This window comes from Lutjanus erythropterus, chromosome 19 (genome assembly GCF_056507025.1).
Source record: "Lutjanus erythropterus isolate fLutEry1 chromosome 19, fLutEry1.hap2, whole genome shotgun sequence".
NCBI lineage: Eukaryota > Metazoa > Chordata > Actinopteri > Lutjaniformes > Lutjanidae > Lutjanus > Lutjanus erythropterus.
Genome location: NC_139335.1, coordinates 23,365,933 through 23,386,290, shown reverse-complemented (window position 1 = coordinate 23,386,290; position 20,358 = coordinate 23,365,933). Strand labels below are relative to the sequence as shown.

General features: G+C 40.4%; 1 protein-coding gene across 1 annotated transcript in view; it reads right to left on the bottom strand.

Moving 5' to 3' along the window:
- Nucleotides 1–280: 280 nt before the first annotated feature.
- Nucleotides 281–20,358, bottom strand: part of LOC146309882 (myocardin-related transcription factor A-like) — a 48,521-nt gene continuing 28,443 nt past the window's right edge. The window contains exons 5-21 of the mRNA XM_084745046.1: nucleotides 16,815–16,870; nucleotides 16,031–16,106; nucleotides 15,743–15,904; nucleotides 11,638–11,798; nucleotides 11,378–11,494; nucleotides 11,068–11,136; nucleotides 10,684–10,868; nucleotides 9,811–9,997; nucleotides 8,661–8,931; nucleotides 8,326–8,492; nucleotides 6,475–7,473; nucleotides 6,014–6,211; nucleotides 5,728–5,829; nucleotides 2,354–2,503; nucleotides 2,097–2,180; nucleotides 1,537–1,585; nucleotides 281–1,414 (exon numbers count right to left, since the gene is read on the bottom strand). Coding sequence (XP_084601172.1) covers nucleotides 855–1,414; nucleotides 1,537–1,585; nucleotides 2,097–2,180; nucleotides 2,354–2,503; nucleotides 5,728–5,829; nucleotides 6,014–6,211; nucleotides 6,475–7,473; nucleotides 8,326–8,492; nucleotides 8,661–8,931; nucleotides 9,811–9,997; nucleotides 10,684–10,868; nucleotides 11,068–11,136; nucleotides 11,378–11,494; nucleotides 11,638–11,798; nucleotides 15,743–15,904; nucleotides 16,031–16,106; nucleotides 16,815–16,870 — 3,593 coding nt within the window. The 3' untranslated portion in view covers nucleotides 281–854. The remainder of the gene's footprint in view (nucleotides 1,415–1,536; nucleotides 1,586–2,096; nucleotides 2,181–2,353; nucleotides 2,504–5,727; nucleotides 5,830–6,013; nucleotides 6,212–6,474; nucleotides 7,474–8,325; nucleotides 8,493–8,660; nucleotides 8,932–9,810; nucleotides 9,998–10,683; nucleotides 10,869–11,067; nucleotides 11,137–11,377; nucleotides 11,495–11,637; nucleotides 11,799–15,742; nucleotides 15,905–16,030; nucleotides 16,107–16,814; nucleotides 16,871–20,358) is intronic.

Here is a 20,358-nt window from a genome sequence, read left to right as displayed (position 1 = left end):
TACTAAACAGGATACAAACTGCAGTAACACTCTCAGTGCTGTAACTGGAGACATATACACTGAATTTGTCAAAAATTAATATAAAAAACATGAGAGTCAGTACAGAATCACCTCAGATTACAAAACTCCAAAAAAATGTAAGTCTAAAATGTAGACTGCAATGATTAGCAAATACTTTTCATCTTGTACTCAATTGAATGCAGTACAAAGACAAGATATTTAACGTTTAAACCGATCGTGTAAATATGCGCTCATTTGGTGTTTGTTTATACCGTATTTTGAAATTAATGGTCAAACATCTCTACCTTATAAACTATTTTCTTGCCAGTAAATCATTGTCTTTAGGCTTAACTTGGTTAATGATTAGCTGTACCTTTTCCTGTAGTGGTAAACTACTGATTATCTTTACTACAAAAGGCAACTAAGGATTTTGCACTCTAATTAGACGAAAGGTCAAATAAACCGATACACTTCTCCAGCGTAACATGGCGACTGTGACAAAGAAAGATGAGGTTAATTTATATGTAAGTGGCATTTTCCTGGCTCAGTTAAAAGTGTCTCATCAAATATTGGGCCCAAATGCACAGAAGTCCCTTTTAATGTGTTGACAAAACTGTTGCTGAAGAAGCAAGAGCAAATATAGGACCTGCCTAATAAGTGTATGCACAATAATCAATATCACATCGTGTGAATGAAATAAATAAAGGTCAAAGTGCTTTAAGGTTCAATATACCAGTGTGTGAGAAGATACAGAAAGAGTGCTCTAACCTGAAACCTCAGCAATCAATGAGTTGTTATTGTGAATGTTTGTAATTGTGGCTGAGCTTGGATGTTTGTTTCCCGGCTGCTGCAGACTATAGGCAGGAATCCCAGTGTATCTGCAGGTCATGACTGTCCAGAAAGTCCGTGGAAAAGACACTCGGGGGTGTTTGAGGGCCCAGTGGGGCCAGTGTGGGAGTTTCCTCTCCCATCTCTCCTCCCATGGTGAGGTCCAACCAATCCATACTGTCCAGCCCGTGCTCCCCCTCCGCTGCTATGTCGAAGGTATCCATGGGAGACGGGGGATGGTCCAGGATGCTGGGAGTACACAGCATTTGACTGTGGAGGTCATCGATCAAAGTCAACACCCCCCCAGGCTCCACCCCCAGGAGAGGCTTACCAGTGGTGCTTTCAAGGAAATCCTCCAGGCGTCCACCCCCAGAGTTACCGAGGTGTTGTTTCCCCTCTGTGGCGTCGGCCTGAGTCTGAAGCTCAGGCTGCACCGAGGGGGCCGACAGTGGGGTCTCACAGCTGGGTGGGATGGGTGGGGATAGCAACAGCTGGAGCGGGGAGGGAGGAGGAGAAGCGTCAAGGAAGTTTAGATTCAGATGGTCCAGAGAAGGGTCTGCTGCTGGTTTGAAGGTGGTCGCCATTTCTGAAGATAAAAACACAGAATTAAAAGCAGCCCCCAACACAATAAATCACCAAACTGCCAAGTAAATTTAAAAGAAATGTTATTATACAACAAACAGAACAGATAATATTATTGCATCTTACCTCCTGTCTGCAAAATGATGTCAATAAAATCGTCTTCATGCTCGGTATCCTGAGGACGGTTACAAAAAGGGAACAACACATTACCCTCTAAAACTGTATGTAAAGTTCACATAACACACGTGACACAAACAGTTAATGAGAGATGGCATGATGCAACGCAAGACAACATGTCAAACAGGAAGGCAGAGCAACACAGCTTAGCTTAACGTCGATTTGTCAGTTGCAGTTCGTGATCACGACATTCAAAATTGACCCCTCCTTCTCAGCTCGAATCAGAAGCGTACTTTAGCCAGCTAATTAAGCTAAATGCTCAAAATTCAATACTTTTCCAGAATCAAATTTGGAACTTTTGTTTTAAGTTCACCCCTCACAATTTGGGGTGATCATACTTTTTTTTTTCATTTTGATTCCTTAAAAGTTTTTTTTTCCTTCACTCAGAGTGCAGGACAGAAAAGTTGTGTGAGGTTGACCTACTGTTTTGAGTAAAATGCTTGGATTAAAAGGCCGATAAAAAACATACATTTTAGATGATGAACAATCAAACATGCAGTGCGTCATACTTTGTTATCAGGTGATGAGGCGGCGGTCTTAATGGAAGCTGGAGACAGAGGACTAAACAAAACATCCAGACCAGGGCAGACGTCCTAGAGAAGAGGAGGAATTAAATGATTGAGACAGAGCAAGAAACAAAAAAGGTTTCCATTCACTTTCCAAAGCCAGATATGGGAAAAGTTATCATACATTCCTTTAACAATGTGACAGGTGGATGATAGAAGTCATCTTGAAAGATTATCCATGTCATGTGGGGATTACTTACAGTTTGAGAGGAAGGTGATGAGGTGTTTTTCCCTGAGGGAGCGATCTCCTGGTCCTCGAAGAAAGGCTGAAGACTGGGAGGTGCAGACAAACACTGAGAAACGTCCCGCTGATGCTGGTCCACAGATACCTCCAGCCCCCCATTCTGTGGCTTCAATGATTGAAAAGAGTGGAAAGATCAGAAGTCCTTCCAGGGGAACAGTATTCAGAGACAGCAGTACTTGTCATTTCATCTGAAATCACAACTAACTGAATTTAATGCCTGCAACATGTTACAAAAAAGTTGGGGTGACAAAAGACTGGGAAAAACACATGTGTGGAACATCCCAACATGACTGGTTATAAAAGGACCATCGTCCAAACGGTCAGTCATTCACAAGCAAGGATAGGGTGAGGTTCAACACTTTTTTGGTTTTGGAGCAACATATATGTCTTTTTCAGGGACATCTCTGCTTATTTCAACAAAACAGTGCCAGGACACAGTGTGCATGTGTTACAACAGCATGGCTTCATAGTAAAAGAGTTCAGGCACTAACACGGTATGCCTGCAGCCCAAACCTGTCCAGCCCAAACCTGTCTCCCATCATGCATTATGAAGCACAAAATATGACAACATGTCCTTGAACTGCTGAGCAACTGAAGTTGTATTTCAAGCAAGAATGGAAACTTCAATAATTACTGTCCGTGGTTCGCAAACACTTACTGAGTGTTGTATTTGAATTAAAAATGTTTTTATACATATAAATTACATAAAAGGTAAAGAAAGTGTAATCATTTTGACTCATTTCAACCATATGCAGTCACAGAAATTTCTGCTGTTACATTTTTACTATTATTAACTATTAATGTCTCTATTAAAGAAACTTCTACATTAAAGTACAAATAATTGGAATACATTGTCCTAATTAGTAGAATAATTGAAGAATCTGGGGAGCATAAAATAAGGGAGACCTGGAACAGTTGTAACACTTTTTGTCTCAGCACCTATGACTTGCTGAATTTTTGCGTACATTATGTCGTATACTTTAATATGTTTCTATGTTTTACATTAGGCCTGGGCGATAGTGATATGTATCGGTTTCAGCTGCCCAATCAACACATGAACAGCACTGAGTAATATGTGAGACAACAGCAAATGCATGCAAAATGAGTGCAGAAATGAAAGGACATGTTGCTGGTATGGCAGTCTTTTTGTTTTGTTTTTTTTTAAGGTCTGACAACTATCAGAGGGTGAGGGGCTCAGACGTTCAGAGTGAGCATGGAGTAGAACCGCTGTTCCTTTGCGGGCTAGAAAGCCTTGCTGGTGCTTGACCTGCTGCCACTGTGACCCTAGACTCAGATAAGCAGAAGAAAATGGATGGATAAATGTGGTTCAGAACATGGTTTTGTCCAGACCAGACGGTTTTAAATGTTTTATATGTTTTATAAGCTTATAAAATACATTTAATTGTTTGTGTCTTGTCCTAAGTAATTCTATATTAATCCAAGTAATTCTATATTAATCTCTGATGGTTATTACCCTAAAGAAAAATACTGCAGTGAATACATGCAATCATTTCAGTTTACTATATGTAATGGTATTCTGATAAATACATAGGCAAACATTAAAAAATGTACATTTAGATTTTATTTCCATTTTTGAAAGACATCCTAACAGAATAAATACATGAATCTACTAACTAGGTATTTCATTCATTCATTCACTGTCTGCAGCTGCTTATCCTTGAAGGGTCACGGGGGGCTTGAGCCCATCCCAGCTGACATTGGGCGAGAGGCGGTGTACACCCCAGACAAGTTGTCCGTGCATTGCAGGCCTAATTGGGTATTTATCATGAGAAATTACAGAGTTTGAATTCAAAAATGACAGCTTATGGCAGCAATAGTTATGGAATTTCCAGTGTTAAAAAGCCTTCCTCACTAACCTTTAGCCTACTGACATCCCCGTCTTAAGAGTGTCATGGGACGGTTAAAAATACCAGGAAAGACTGCTGACTACAGCAAGGTGCAATCAGCACACAATGTTCCCCTAAATCTTGACATTTTTGGAGGCAGGCTTTGCTCCGTCACACCTGTACACGGCGAGAGATACCGCATATCTCAATTAGCCAAGATGCGTCAGAGTCTTTGTTCCTCCTCCATTAACAACATAAATCATAGTAATGGAGTATGTCGTTAGACTAATTAGCAAAGCAATAATAATCAGCATTGTGATAATGTCAGACAGTCTTATCAAGGACTACTGTCGCCATCTCAAACAGCATACATCATTAATTTCCACTGCTATTGGACTCGCTGGAGCAGTTCTCTTTCACCTCTGTGTTTGGAGCTCTCTTTATAGAGCGTTAACAGACTGTTCTGTTATTGCTCCAGTGACAGGACGAAGAGGCTCTGGGGCTTTTGGTCATAAATGAATCGTGTATGTAGCATGATGATGATCCTAGGACTGTGTCTCTGGGTGTCTCTCCAAGCAGATAGTTTCAGTTTTAGCTGTTGAGGCTGTGAGATATTGATCTATATGGTTTATGCTTCCACCCAAATACAATGGAGGCGAATTGAACTTTGTTAATTCAACTTAAAGCATCTGAAAACACATTTCCAGAAATAATTTCCTTGTTGCTATCCACAGACATCATGTTTTTTTTTTAAAGCAAATACCACTACACTTTGCTACAAAGAAAATGGTCTGTAGCCTCTAGCCTTTGAATGTGAAATACCAGTGCACTCACACTTGTTAAATAAGGTTAAGACTATTATAAGCTCAAAATCGTGTTTCTAACACTTCATCCACCTGTACAGACATGTAAGGGACATTGTAGCATGGATGGATTACTGAATGGGTCTGTATTTGATATGACTGTTAACATTTCTTGTTGTAAAGTAAATCAAACAACTACAGAGGGACAGAAAATGACCACAAAGACACACAAAACAGCCACAAATAGATGCTAAATGACTCCAAGGAGACACAAAACAACTTTAAAGAGATACAGAACAACTTCAAAGTGGCATTACACAAATACAATGACACAAAATAATGTCAAAGAGACATAAAAAAGTACAGACATGAAACAACTATAAATATACAGAATGACTACCAAAGGACACAAAACAACTACAAAGTGATTCAAAACATACATAAAGAGACACAAAACAAACAGGATGAGGACAACAAAGATACAAAAATTAAACTCAAGACACGAAACCATCGAAAAATGCACAAATGAGTACAAAAAGACAAAATGACTACAAAACATACAAGACCAATACAAAAAGATGAAAAACAACTATGAAGACATGCAAAACAACTACAAAAGCACACATGCCTGTAAAGAGATGCAAAAGACTTTAGATAATCACTTTTGATCTCAACCTCACCTTTGTTTTCTGTTGTTTCAAAATTCCCACGTGCACGCTGTCAGGTTTAGGCAGCTGAACAGCGTTGTGGCCACAGAGTTTGGCTGGAGTAGACTGTAGGCGCTGGTGGAAAATGAACAATTTAAAAATAAAAATGCTGTATTTAATATTAGTATTAAGTTCTGAATACAAAAATAAAAATTGTGACACAGAAAACGGCTTTTTTATAAATCTGTCTTTGCATTCACACATTATTCTGCAGTCCTGAACAAACAAACAAATGGACTGCTGACAGTGAGCCATGTACCTGCAGTGTGATTTGATTGGTTGCTTTGCTCTCAGGCGCTTCAGTTCTTTGGTTCTCAGTGATCTGACTGGTCAGTGCAATCAGGAAGTGGTTACCGTTTCCGTCAGTGACCAAAGTCGGGGTGGAATTACCCTTCAGGAGATCCAGTGGGAAGGAGGGGGCGGAGCCAGACTGCTGGTTGAGGTTTGTTTGAGACACCTGTGTAAAACAGACAATAATTTTTCAAGGACGAATCTGGATTTGGGGCTCTGTTCATTCTGATGAATGCTGCTCAGTTGCGCATGAATTTAAAAAAGCCACACCCCACTTTGAAGAAATTACCCAGAATAATGTAACAAAGTAGTACAAGTAGTAGTAGTAATAAAGTAGTGCTGCCCATCTCTGACTAATCAGGTGCATTAAATAAAAAAAATCTGACACCATAGTCTATGTAGTATAAAAGATATGAACCTCTTCCTGACCTGTGGTGACTGCTGCTGTGCCTGTTGTTTCTGCTGTATAAGCACCTGCTGTTGCTTCAGATGGATCTTGGTCTGTATCTGGATTTGTTGCAGTTGTTTCGTCTGTTGCTGCTTATTTTGTTGCTGTAAAAATGACTTCTGTTGCTTCAGTAGAATCTGTTGCTTCAGCTGCATCTGCTGCTGGTGTTGTTTGGACTGCTGATGCTGCTGTTGTGACTGCAACAGCTGCTGCTGCTGTTTGAGCTGCTGCTTGTGAGACTTCTTCTTTCTCTGCTGAGAAAGTTTCTGCAGGTTCTGCTGGTTCTCCGGTGTCTGACCACGGTTCTGACTTGTCTGCTGCTGGGTTTGAATGTTGTGCTGTTGATGAAGCAAAAGTTTCTGTATGGCCTGCTGCTGGGCAAACTGCAGAGCGGTTTGCTGGAGACATATATGCTGCTGTTGTTTTGTCTGCGGGCTCATCAGCTCTGGCTTTTGTGTTTGGGTCGAAGACTGCGGTAATCCACGAGTTTCTGGTAATTGCATAGTTGTCTCAGGCACATCTTCCTCTGCTTCGATGGCTTCCTGTTTGACGGTTACGTTTGTCACATCCATCTCACATGAAATGGATGATGGTGGACGGCCACATGAGAGAGGGACGCTGGGCTTATCAGGAGGTTCTTGCTTAACTCTTAAATGAACTTGTCCTCCTCTTTTCCCATGCTCCAGCTGCATCCTCAGCAGCTCCACCAGTCTCTGTTTCTGCCTCAGCATCCTGGTCAACTCCTCTATCTGCTTGTCCTTCTCCTTCAGCATTTTGTCTTTGTCCAGAGTCGTGACAGGAGCTGTGGTTGTAGTGGCGGGGACACTGGATGAGAGCAGACAATGTTTCTGCAGGGATGCTGTCTTTGAGGAGAACTGACAAGGTGTTGGGGTGGAGCACTTTGGTTCTTCTTTAATGTTACCTGGAAGCTGAGCAGCTTTACATGGCTGAAGGCTCGGCTGGGTGAGAGGTGAACTCATCTAGACAGAAAGAGACAACGCAAACATAAGTTAACATACAGCAGGAAGTTTTGAAATGAAATGGACATATGCTCAAGAGCTTGATGCTACAACTGCTATCACCTTTCTTACTATTTAAAGAAGACCAAGAGCCAAATGCCGTCAATTGTTTGCTGACATGATCACAATCAGCATGCTAACTCGCTGATGTTGAGCAGGTATAATGTTTATTATGTCCACCGTGGGTGTTAGCACGCTAGCATTCGCTAATTAGTACTAAGTTCAGCTAAAGTTTTGAATTTATGGTTGTGACATGAGATAAAAAGTCATGTGATCATATGTGTAAGTAAAAATAAGCCACACCCCTTTTTGGAGCAAATTTTACGGCAATCCATCCAGTGGTTGTTGAGATATTTCACTCAAAACCAAATATGAACCTCATGGTGGCACCGTTGCTAGCTAGTGGCTAGATGCTATCAGAGTGAGGAAGGAAGTCGGCAAGTATGACTAAATGTAACAAAAAAAAAAACTTAAATATTACCTCATCCATGAACGTGATTACTGAATCATGTCAGATTTTCATGAGCTATGTTGTTTGTTTAAAAGTGAAAAACTAACAACAAACAACAAATTATGATCCCTCTCTGCTTCACAACATCATGAAACTACGTCTTTTGTGTGAGAGAGACCTCGAGTTTCAGTAAACTTTTTTTTTAAGGCTACATTAAAGTGTCAGGTTTTCACGTTATGACATCAGCATGACAATCATTCAACATGCAAAATCTGATTTAAGCTGTGAGTCAATAACCATACTCATATGTGTAAGATAAATGGCCAGTCATTCTATTAAAACAACAACAAAATATTTCAGACCATTTCTCCAAAGGGGTTGCTGTTAAAGCGGGTATCTTCTGGGCTCATGGCGCCTGGCGAGTGGTCAGCAGGGGTGAGCGGAACGGTCGGGGGAGAGGCGGTGTCACCACAGGTCATGAGCTGCTGAGGAGGGGCTGCAGCCGGGGTGGCACTGCTACATACATCAGCTATACAGAGGTAAAAGAGAGGGTGTAAAGAGAAAGTGCAAAGATGATACATCATTTCTGTTTTATCTTAAAACACTTGAATACATGGTTGAAGTGAGTAGTGGTACAATTAATCCTTCATTAGAAGAAGTAAAGGTCAATTTTCTATTTTTGATCAAATTCAACCACCTGACTGAACGGTCAAAGATGCCTGATGGCACTGAAGCTGAAACTGTTGCTGTTGTTGTGATGTACTGTTGGTGGTGGTGGTTGTGGCAGTTGTGGAGGATTTTCCTGATCCTTCAGCCCCTGGCCCTGTGGTACCCCCTGCTGTTGGAGAGGAAGTAGTGTTGCTGCCTCCATTCAGTTCCTGGTAGGTCCTCAGCCTCTCAATTAGGTCATTTTTGGTGCCGGAGACTGGCAAGCTGCGCAGCTTTAACTCTGACTTCAGTTCAGCAACCTAACAGAAGATGGAGTAAAAGAGAAATTGAGCTTGAAGGAAGAGAGCGAGGAAAAGTGGACAGATGAGGACAGATATCAGAGGAAAATTGAAAAGGATTAAAGAAAAAAAATAAGAGAGAAAACAAAAAGACAGAGTGATCCATCACTGTCTATTTCGTTGTCAGCTCTGAGCTTGCAGCCTTCTTTTCGGTGACAAGATTTTGTTAACAGAGGATCTTTTACATGTTTCAACTTCTGTCCACCAGTTTCTCCTTCAAGTCATAGCATGCAGACAGCAGAGAAAGCTGCTGGTTTTCACTGAGCTGATTCCAGACTAACCACAACTGATGCCTTGCGGTTGTATGCTGCCACCAACCAGTCAAGTTCCAGTTTACATCCATGTCCATATAATATATGTAGCAAAGACTATGATGAAATTTGATGAAAGGTCTTAAGTGTGTTTTTATAACTTTATTCATATAAATGATTAATAGTTTCTAGTTAGAAATATGCTGTCTTCACTTACAGGCTATTTCTACAGAGGAGCACAGAGAGCTGATAGAGAGCTGAACATCATGATGTCACAGTCGAGTTGATCTTTGACTTTTTGTACATAAAATATCCTCATCATCTTATCCTATGATTTATTTGTGTCTAATTCTGTCAAATTGGTGTATGAATTCTCGAGTTATGGCAAAAAACATCTTCTGTGAGGTCACAGTGACCTTGGATTTAGACCTTTGGACTTCATCCTTGGGTCCAACTGGATGTTTATACCAAATTTGAAGAAAATCTGTCTGTCGTAAGATATCGCGTTCACAAGATGGAACGGATGGACTGATCATGAACTAACCATGCTGTTTTTTCGTTTGGATGTTTATGTTGTTGTGCAGCTAACCTTCATTTCATCCAGGTTGGGAGGCAGAGACGTTGGTTTTGTTCCACATGAGAGATCGGAGCTCTGGCGGCTGTGACTGCCCTGGTTGGAGGGGGCAGCTGAAGGGGCGGCGACAGCTTGAGGTGGGGAGGAGGTGGTCGTGGAATTGGAGGAGGAAGAGGAAGATGGCTGCTGATCTGTCTGAGGCCTGTTGCAGAGAGAGAGACAACTGACTAGTAAACTAGTAAACTTTTACATAAGCTCCTCAGTATTACAGGGATAGTTTGGATTATTTTATGTAGGGTTGTACTTATCCATCATCAGTGTATTAGCTAATTGCCATTATATTATTCAAATATCACTGTCCCCAAAGGAACCAAACTCTAGTGGCGAAATTGGTGATTTCACCTTGCAGATCATGGGAGTTGCTGGTCTACCTCGGCCTCAATCTATTACTTTGTGTTATTAAGTGACGTCAGTGTTTTGAATGGATGGTTCAGATTCATGAATGACACAATAACACAAATAAACTAACGCATATAGGTAGCAATAGACCAGCAACACACTTGTTCTGTGAGGTAAGATGATTGATTTTGGCTATGGGGTTTGGTTGGTTTGGAGAGAGCGATATCTGATGGCCAAGTAAAGTAGTGAAAATATTCAAAATATAGCGAGGTGGACCTTTTATAAGTAGCTAAAATACCTGTTGATACTCCCTGCTTCTTTAACTGTTGATCAACAGCTACTGTAGATAATAAACTGACTATTAATAAGTACTTCATGCAACCCACGTTCCCGGGTCAACGATACTCAACACCTTTGACAATTTGTCTAGTTGCTTTAGATTATGGATGCTATATACGCTCGCCTGTTACTATACACATAAAAACGTACTTGGGTGGTGCAGGCAGGATGGTATGGTAGTTGTAATGCTGCTGCTGTTGATTGAGTATTTGAAGCTGCAAGAAGAGCTGCTGCTGCTGGAGGACTTTGGCATAAGATGAGTCCAGATGGGGAGGAGGCTCTTTATCTCCCTTCTGGTCGGGAGGGATGTACTGATGGTACTTTAACTTTTTAATCTATAAGGCAACACATCAAGAACACAACAAATAATCAGTTTAAAACTATATTGCTTCTTCTTTGAGGAGTTTGCTTCCTTTTAGGTTTAGATGGGCTGGTTCACTGAAATACTAGCATTACTATTTACTACCTCTTCTAGTATAAGCAACAGTATTGTCTACATGTCTAAAAACAGGAAAGACAAAGACAAAAATCAACCTTTGGCTTGTTGTCCTTAGGTTTCTTGTGTTTCTGGGCAGAGCGGTCTGAGTTTGGTTTAGGCTGATACTGAAAAAGAGGAGGGATGATGGTAAGATTATACTGTAAACTTTTACACCTGCATTATTTTTAGGGATATGCAATATTATCTGCACAGTCATTGTTAATACAAAAATACTGAAGGGAGTTTGAATCAGAGCATCAACTGTGAAAACACTAGCAATCAGTTCGTAGTTCACGTTTTCTTTCATAGATTATGAGGCACTTTTCAGTCTTTATTGCTTGGTTGGCCTTGACAGATGTCACTTACCTTGATCTGTGAGATTGCACCTGTCCCCTGGATAGTTGGTGCTGATGTCCCATTGGTCAGCTGCAATGAGGGGGAGGATCCAGAGATTGGTGGGAGAGGAGGAGCTGATGGCGGGACCTGATTGATGAGATAAAAACACTTTAAGTCATCAGGACTAATCACCAGTAGCTATATCACTTCCTTACATAGAAACTGCAGGACAGAAATGTTGATTAACGTTTTAGGTCATTTAGTGGTACAATCGCACCCTGCGATCCTACCTGTGCAGGAGATGGGATGCTGTTCAGTGTCTCTGGTGGAGAGGGCAGAGGTAGCAGGCCCAGGGGAGACTCCTGGCTCACTGGCTGTTCTGGAGACAGACTGTAATTGCTGTCCTCATCACATGATGAGTTATCACCTGAAGACTTTGGAAACTGCGTCTCTGATAAGGAGACGAGAGAGGGAGGGGTTGTGGGAAGAGGGACGGAGGAAAGAATTGACATCCAGGCAGTTGAAGGCAACTTCAAAAGAAGAACTTTTTCTTTTCCCTATGATACAGAACAAACCAGTATACGAAAGGGTTCAAAGTGGAACCTTTATAAAAAGTCAGAAAAAACCATAAGCAGTACGTCTTCTCCAATGTCTGCTCCAGAACTGTCAGCTAGCACATTTATGTGACAGCTGCTGGAGTGTAACCTAAATAGTTGTCCTCTCCGCCTGTACATCATGCCCATAACAGCCACATTTAGATGGTATCTTCACTGGTACGGTTCGTCTGATATCTTTGTCCACGGTCTAAAATGTTAGTTTCAGGATGAGTCAAGCTTCATCCGAGTGATAGCTTTTATTCATCTAACCAGCCAAATAAGGGCGGCCGCCTCATTCACAATGTTTTTTATGTGACAGATGGCACCTCTCTAAGGAATGATGTTATGCTGTGAATTCTGGAGGATCAGCTGTGTCATTTATACTATAATTGCATTAACTGTTTATGTGGAGGCTCCTCCTGTTTATGCCAGCCTTCTGTGTTCCTAATAATTTTTCTTTACCAAATATTTTTTGAAGTCGGTGTGGGAAATTAATCCACCAGCCACTGACAAATAAATGTTTAAAATGACCAACTACTCAAGAGTAGACAATAATTTTGTGTTTGTGTTATGTTAAGTAGGCGGTTTTTATTCATTTTTAACAAGGGGGATGACCCAGTTTGTTTCACTAACTCGCAACTATTGCAAACTGACTCATGAACAGCTGTTTTAGTTCTGTATATTTTTACAGTAATACTTTAGTAACATGGTCAGGGCCATAGATTCAAACAAATTCTGTCCCTGTATTTTCTCTGCTACTAGGGGATGGAAACAGAGGATGGCAGGTAAACAAGGGAAATGTATTTTACTCATTTCAAATAAACATGGCTGAATAATATAAAAATGGAAGTATTCGATTGCATCAAAACTTGTGAACCAAAGGACGAATCAGGTTGAGATATCCTCCAGCACAGAAATGGACCAAAGATAATGGCCCTCCTGCTATTTTTTCCCTCAGGGATCTCATATCGTTTCATTATTATGCAGACTTTTGAGTCTTTAGAGGGATTTAAGGAGTAAAGTTACCTGCCAAGATCCCCTGGACTCAGATAGAGACTTTCCTTGTGCTGGAGGATGTGTGTTATTTAATTACATGAGCTGCTATCGGTTGGAGCAGACCGCTATGCAAAATAAACTGCTGCCCATTAATTCACCATCAGCAGGCGATGATGAAAAGACAACATGGGGTTGATTTAATACCCCCTGATCCAATAATGTGATGACTTCCCTACCGCTGCGCCGCGGAAGTGTGTGTCTGTGTGTCATGATGTGGATGTTTGTATCTTCGCATGTCAACTCCGTGTTCACGGTGCCCCTACAGTAAGTGGCGGTAATGCAATTGTGTTTATTGCGTGACGGTGACAGAGACAGATAATCGACTGAGGTGCAGGTTATTGAATCTCAGCATTCTTCTCTCCACACATCAATCATGCAGCTGGACCCACCGTCTCTGATCTCATCATCTAATGTCTGACAGAACTGGCACTGGACTCAAGATAGACAATAACAGGTAGATAGTGCTGCTCCTTTGTTTTCTTTTATTGTGGATGCTGTAATGTAGAAGGGTGAAATTGGGGTCATTATATCTGTTAGGAAGCCTAAATTGCAACTGAGTGAAATCATATTTGTTCATTTAGAGTCCTAACTCTTCAATTAGTATGTAATTATCCTAATAAAAGATAATAGGTTTTATTAAGAGACACAGTGGCTATTTAAAGATCAGAGAAGGAAGAGATGTCTCCACTGTCATGTCTGTTACTCTATCCTGGTTTAACGTTTCTAAATGAGTTTGTGTGTGGCGTGGTTGTTGTTTACTGTATGCATTGTGTGTGTGTGACGAGCACGAGTGGCATCTGAGAGGGAGCATCAGTATGTTCATAATAGCTGGAGGAGGAGGCCAGGAGAGACATCCTGTCAGGAGCGTTAAAGTGTGGGTGTGTTGTGATATATTACACTTTGACATTTATATTACACCTCTATCCTCAATATATATGCAGGACAGTTTGATCAATGTTTTATTCAGTAGTTTTTGGCCACTAGAGGGCAGGAAAATGACAAAACAAGCTTACAGATGTAGCAGAGGCTTATTAACTTACAGTGAAACCTTTGTCTAGTTACACGCCCGGGCTACACAGAGCAACATTAGTATTGAATTTGAGTCATGTTTTTTTGGCCACCTGATGAGTCTAATATTCACTTTTCTTCCAGCACTGTTTGACCTCATCTGATTCAATGTCAACACCAAAAATATCGATTAATAGGGGCAGCAAATGAGATTGTGACCGTGAGGTCGGAGGACCCGACCAGCAGGATAAATCTGGGTGGGAGGGTTGCCCCCAGCTGCTCCAGTGGATCTGCTCAGCAGCAGTCAGATCAGACTGTGGTTGTACTGGGTATCTTTCAGGGATAAATGTGTGAATGCAGACCACTCTCACTCCCAACTTTCTGCAGATTCTGTCAAGCTTTATGTTTTGATGTGCTGTTAAAGTCATACAAAGTAGTGCAGCCCCGGTTCCAGAAACATTTGGAATGTTGTAGAAAATGTGAATAAAAATATAAAGCAATGATTTGCAAAAATGTTACAACTGGTAATCAGTTGAATGCAAATTTACATATACAAAATACATACATAAATACATATTTAATGTTCTGATTAACTTGATTTTTTTTTTACTTTAATTGTTTTTTGTAAATATACACTCATTCTAAATTTGATACCTGCAACATGTTCCAAAAAAAGTGGGGATGGGAAATTTCTCCACTGACACATCACCATCTCTGTTAACAATACTCTGTAAGTTTTAGAAGAGAGTGGGGAGAACGGGAAGTTTTGAAAGTGAAATTCTTTCTCATTAAAGCCACACTGCTGTAACTGCTGGCTGAATTAAGCAGGGACATCCCTAAAAAAAAAAAAAAAAAAAAAAAAAAAAAAAGGTTGCCTGGATGGCAGCACATGTTGCTCCATAATCTATATTTGCTTTCAGGATTCACAGGGCCTTCACAGTTGTGACAGTTAGACATGATGCCATGGACACTAACACACCCCCACAAAATCACAGATGCTGACTTTCAAAGTTAGCGCTAGTAACAATCTGGATAGTCTTTTTCCTTGTAAGCCTGGAGGACACAACGTTTGATGCAGGCATTAAATTCTGAGTGTATATTTACAAAAAACAATCAGTCTGAACATTACTGCCCATTGCCCAAACAGCCGTATTTAATTAACTGCAAGAGAGAATGTGTTGGTGAATGTGATCAGAGTTGTCCAAAAAAAGAAAGAATTGTTTTTAATGAAACTCCCCTGAATAAAGAAAGCAGGTTTAAGCGTTTTTATTTCATAAGATAGCCTTGACAAGGCAAAACGCCTGTAAGAAAGACACTTATAATGCAGGTTAATGCATGTTTATCCGATGACTTGCTGTGAGAGACAGTGTATCAAAAAAAATATTAATCCGAGGACAGCCTCCATTACTGCAACATCTGTACTCTGACAGCCGTTCTGCTGTAGAGCATTCCTGCCACATGCTGGTTTGCTGGTGTTCCAGGCACAGGGGTCCACGGCTGGCTTAATCAAACATAAATAATTCAAAACCTAAGTCAAGCTTATGATTGGCTTCACTAGTCAGAGGTAATTGTGAGAGGAGTTAATTGCAGTCCAGCTGAAGACGGCAACCGTCCAAGAAGCAGAAAAATAACTGTAGAAACACTGAACTGTCTTGGATGGATTCCATGTGCCATTTACAGACCCTGTGGGAGTGTAAATGACAAATGGGATCCATCTAAAACCTGCCTGGCTTACCTATGAAGGCCTGTTTAATGCTGGAGTGAACAGGGAGGATGTTTTTGTGGATGAGCTCCATGGGCCCCGGCCGGTGGGAGATTTTATCGTTCAAATCATCGGCAAGGCGAGCTCTCTTCAGCTGCAGCTGCTTGGCCTGAAGTGACGGCTCCGCTGACGTCTCTGGAAACACACAGAAACCAAACGATGGAATTTTTTTTTTTTTTTGCCGGCGTCCTAGGATCCTTAGAAGCTATTTGTCACACTTCTCTTGACTTGAGAGGGACAGGAAGCTTTATGTGCGCTCACCCTCCAGGATGTGCATCCTGATCAGTTCAGATCGCTCCGGTCGAGTCTTGATCTTCCTCTTGAGATAGTCCTCAGTCTGGAGAAAGGATGAGGAAAAAAATCTCACTTCTGGATTTATATCACATGCTTATTGCTTATTGTCACATATACAGTTATTCACAGTACAACAACAGTGTGTCAGTGTTTGTGCATTTAACCCATTTAACCATTTGTAATGACTATTTACCATTTACAAAAATCTAGATGGATAAATAGTTACAGGTCAGAGGACATTGGGGTGAACTGTCCCTTTAAGTTAACTATTTCAATTATTTATCAGTTACTTTTAGCTAACTATTTCAACCACTACTTTCAGCTACTTTTTTGCTAACTACACACATTGTTAGAGCTGACTCAATATGTGGTTGACTGTATCAGACTATATCACTCATATGGACAACAGAGTAATATACAAAGTTTTTTTTTTTTTTTTTTTTTTTTTTTTTCAAATTAGTTGAGCTCCTCCGCGATCTTTCCATGTACCCCCAAGCAACTGCAGACGTATCCCCAGGAAGTACAAGTACCCCTGATTGGGAACAACTAATTAGTGTATACTTTAGATGCAATGCGCCTCAGAGTCCAATAAGATTTTCTGATATATTCTGCGCAGACGGCCTTCTCTTTCCAGCCTCTCTGTATGACGTGATTATTAAAGATGTGGCAAAGCGTAAAGAGAGAGAGTAAATATCTGTTTGAAACAGGCCAGTCTCGACTCCAGTGATTGATTCGAGGATGGCAGACTCACCCGCGCTCGTTCCAAGCTCCGTCTCTGTTCGTGGAAGGCAGCTGAACTTTTCAGCGCTTGAAGAATAGAGAATGAGAAAGAGAGGGGGGGGGGGGCATTAACATGGCAGTGTGTACATTCATGCCTCTGAAGAGAAATGGGGAGCAAAATGGATTTAAATGGTTTTTCGCTTCTTCAGTTGAGTTGCAGTTCAGTTTGAATATGTTTACTGATGGTGAGGATTATTGCTCTTATACTGCCAAAGCCTTTCCTTTCTCACATTTTGAGTGGCATGTCAGTGTTGTAAATGCCTGCTTTCACTGTACAGGCTCATGTGTTTATAAGCCATGACAGAATAAAATGCACTTGGGCAGAGTCCAATTAACAGGCTCTGTAAAAGAACCAAAAATCTCAAGGTAAAGGGAGAAATGTAATTCGATGGCCTCATCCAGTCCAATGAGCCTCTTTACAGCAGAAGAATTTATGGAATCTGTTCAGCGTCACAAATGACTAAAGCAAGACTTCCTGTAGGCCCATAATTATGCAAAAACCAAGGGATTAGTGGTGCTAGAAACCTAAAAGCCTAAAGGGTTGTGATGACACCAAAATCCTTAGTTAAATGCAGCCTATCAGTCCAGGCATTATGATCTTGCCTCCAAAACAAGAATCTGAACCTCAAACTATTAAATAATGTTGTATTACATGTACACATATCCAGGCATTTTATGGAAGAACAATGCACATAAATAGAGCATGACATAAATTTGTTGAGAACAGCACACATTTTCATTTGAGGAGGATTTACAAACCAGTGGTCAGCCTCACAAGTAGTGTACATTTCAAAAACTTTCATTTTATTACTGCAGAGATGTAAATTGAACTTTTTATACATGGGAAATGTTTATTTGTTGACTAATCACAGGCCTTTATGAATAGGAACGAGGATATAAGATAAGAAAGATAAGAGGCAGTGTTGAATAAAAGTTAAAAAGTTATTTTAAACATCAACACGTCAAACAACAGTGTTACTTTTGATGGTAAATTTAGTTTAAGTCACAGTCTTTAGTTTGTTGTTTGTCCATTCATCCGTACATCTGTCTCTTTCCTGTGAGCTTGACGTGAACATCCTTTTGAACTGAGTAGATTTTAGTAGTCATAGCTCAAAGGTCAAGGTCACTGTGGCCACCAAATTTTAATCAATTCATCCTTGAGTCCAAATGGCCATTTATGCCAAGTTTGAAGAAATTCTCTCAAGGTGTTCTTAAAATATCATGTTCACAAGAATGTGATGACCCAAAAACATAATGCCTGTGGCCACAGCTGTCGATGACACGGAGCCATAAAAATGTTTTTTCAAGGTTTTTGTAATGTTGTGAGCCACAGAAGTCATGAAGGTGCACAGAAAAGTTAGACTGATTGGTCCAGTATTACTCCAGTATTGATCACTCACGCATGCACGCACACATGGAAGTGATCACATATGGGTGGGATAATTATGAAAACCTGTCACACAAATGTCTAATAGGATAAAATGACGATGTGTTCACATTTCACATCCAAAAAGGCAAAGGTCAGCTTCACTGTGGCATCATAATGTTCAGCAAAAACACAAAGCTCTCTATCAGTCCTTTGTACTTTATATACTTAATACCTTTTATTAAATTCATTCAATTTCCCCCACTGGTTCGCAGAGGTCTACAGCTGTGAGGCAGTATTTTTAGTTTTAGTCGACTAAATCAGGTTTGTTCAGAGTAATGCAGTAATGCAAACGACAAACTAAACTAACTGTAGCTTCAAAAATGTTGTTGGCATCTTTGTATGAAATGCAAATTGAAAATATTCTGCAAAAAAGTTGCGTTTATCTCAGGGCTTTGCAGAGTGTGTGGGGCGGAGCGGAGGTACAGAGCCGTCACTCATGGACAGACAGAGCTGGAGCTTCTGGAGGAATAAATACTGCGAGTCATATCATATTCTGCTCTGATCCGATGTACTTTACTTCATGAACACACATGTACAGAGAGAAGGAAAAGAAACTGGAGGGGGATAACAGAAAGAACCGGAGTCTCCTAAGTGTGTGCAGCTTAGAGTTTGGATTTCTTCCCCACTCTTCACCCCCTGACATTTACAAAGTGTCAACAGATTTCACCTAAGTGTTTGTCATTATAAATGACTTTTTATTCACTTATCATCTTGTTTTTGTCGGTGCAAAAATGCTGTTGATGAAAAAACTGCAGCGAAATTAACACTGCTAATCATAGATCAGTTGTTGGTGAATTAGATTTAACCACTTTTGGTGGTTAGATTAAACAGTGAACAGTATAACATACAACTTTCTTTCTTTGAAAACCATCATTGATCCTTCTTCATAGCAAAAGGAAACACTGCAGCAAAAATATACCCAATATGAATAATGAAAGTAGCACTTGTGAAGCCTGGTATGCAGCTAAAATAATGACAGGTGGTTTGCGTTGAAACCATATAGCCCAGCCCTTTTGCATATTATATTACCACATATTTATGCATGCAGAGAAAATGATAGTTGAAAGTCCCACACAACTAAAGCAAACAAACTCTTTCAGAATGCTACACAAACACCCATGCAGAATGTGCACACTGCAATGTGAAGTACAACTTTTTAATTTTGGCACTCCATCAGCACACTGGAATTGAAATGACCCAATGAGTAAGAGGTTAATGTAATGGTTTTGTGTACACTGTTCCACAACTTTAGTACAATAGAGTTGCATTGTTTGTATCTTACACATACAGACAAGGCAACCAAGATGTTTTCAGAGGCGAAACATCAGGATTTTTATGACTGGCCAAATCAGTCACAGTATGTCAACTTAACTAAGCTAATGCTTAAATTGTGTGACTGGAGAAAAATAGACAAACAAGCAGGAGGTGAAGATGGTTGCTGGACATGTCTGACCAGGAAAGATACCACATGTATGGAGGTAAACTATTTTTTTACATTTAATTTTGCTGATTAAATGGTCACGTGTCCATAGGATGAGTGAGAGACAGCAACTCCCATTCAGCGACACAATACACACCTACTGAGCCAAAGAAACAGTGGGAGGAAAACAGGCTTTTATTTCAACCAAACCAGAGTTGGTGATTGTTTGAACAGTAGAAAGACTAACCAAGATGGTTAGGGTGAGTTTTATATTGTTTTTCTGTCAGGTTTGAATGAAATGTGTTTTATGATCAGTTGACAAGGCAGTTAAGATTGTCTTAGTTTGGTAAAAGTAAGAAACTTGTATTCAGAAAGTGTCTGATTATATTTTTCTTAGGTCTGTGATGATAACACTTATTAATGCATAAATGCAATACTGCAGTCATATGATGCCTACCATGGAGTTAACCCTATTACCTTCATCACTGCTAATTTTATCTGAGGGGTTAATCTCATTTTATTCCACGGGTTTGAAATCAGCACATTAATACATCTAGGGATCAGTGCTGTCACACACAAGACAGGAACACAGCCTCTGATTGGTTGACAAATGAGGAACAAAGCCTCTGTTTGGTCAGCACACAACCCAAGGCATCATGGGATTGC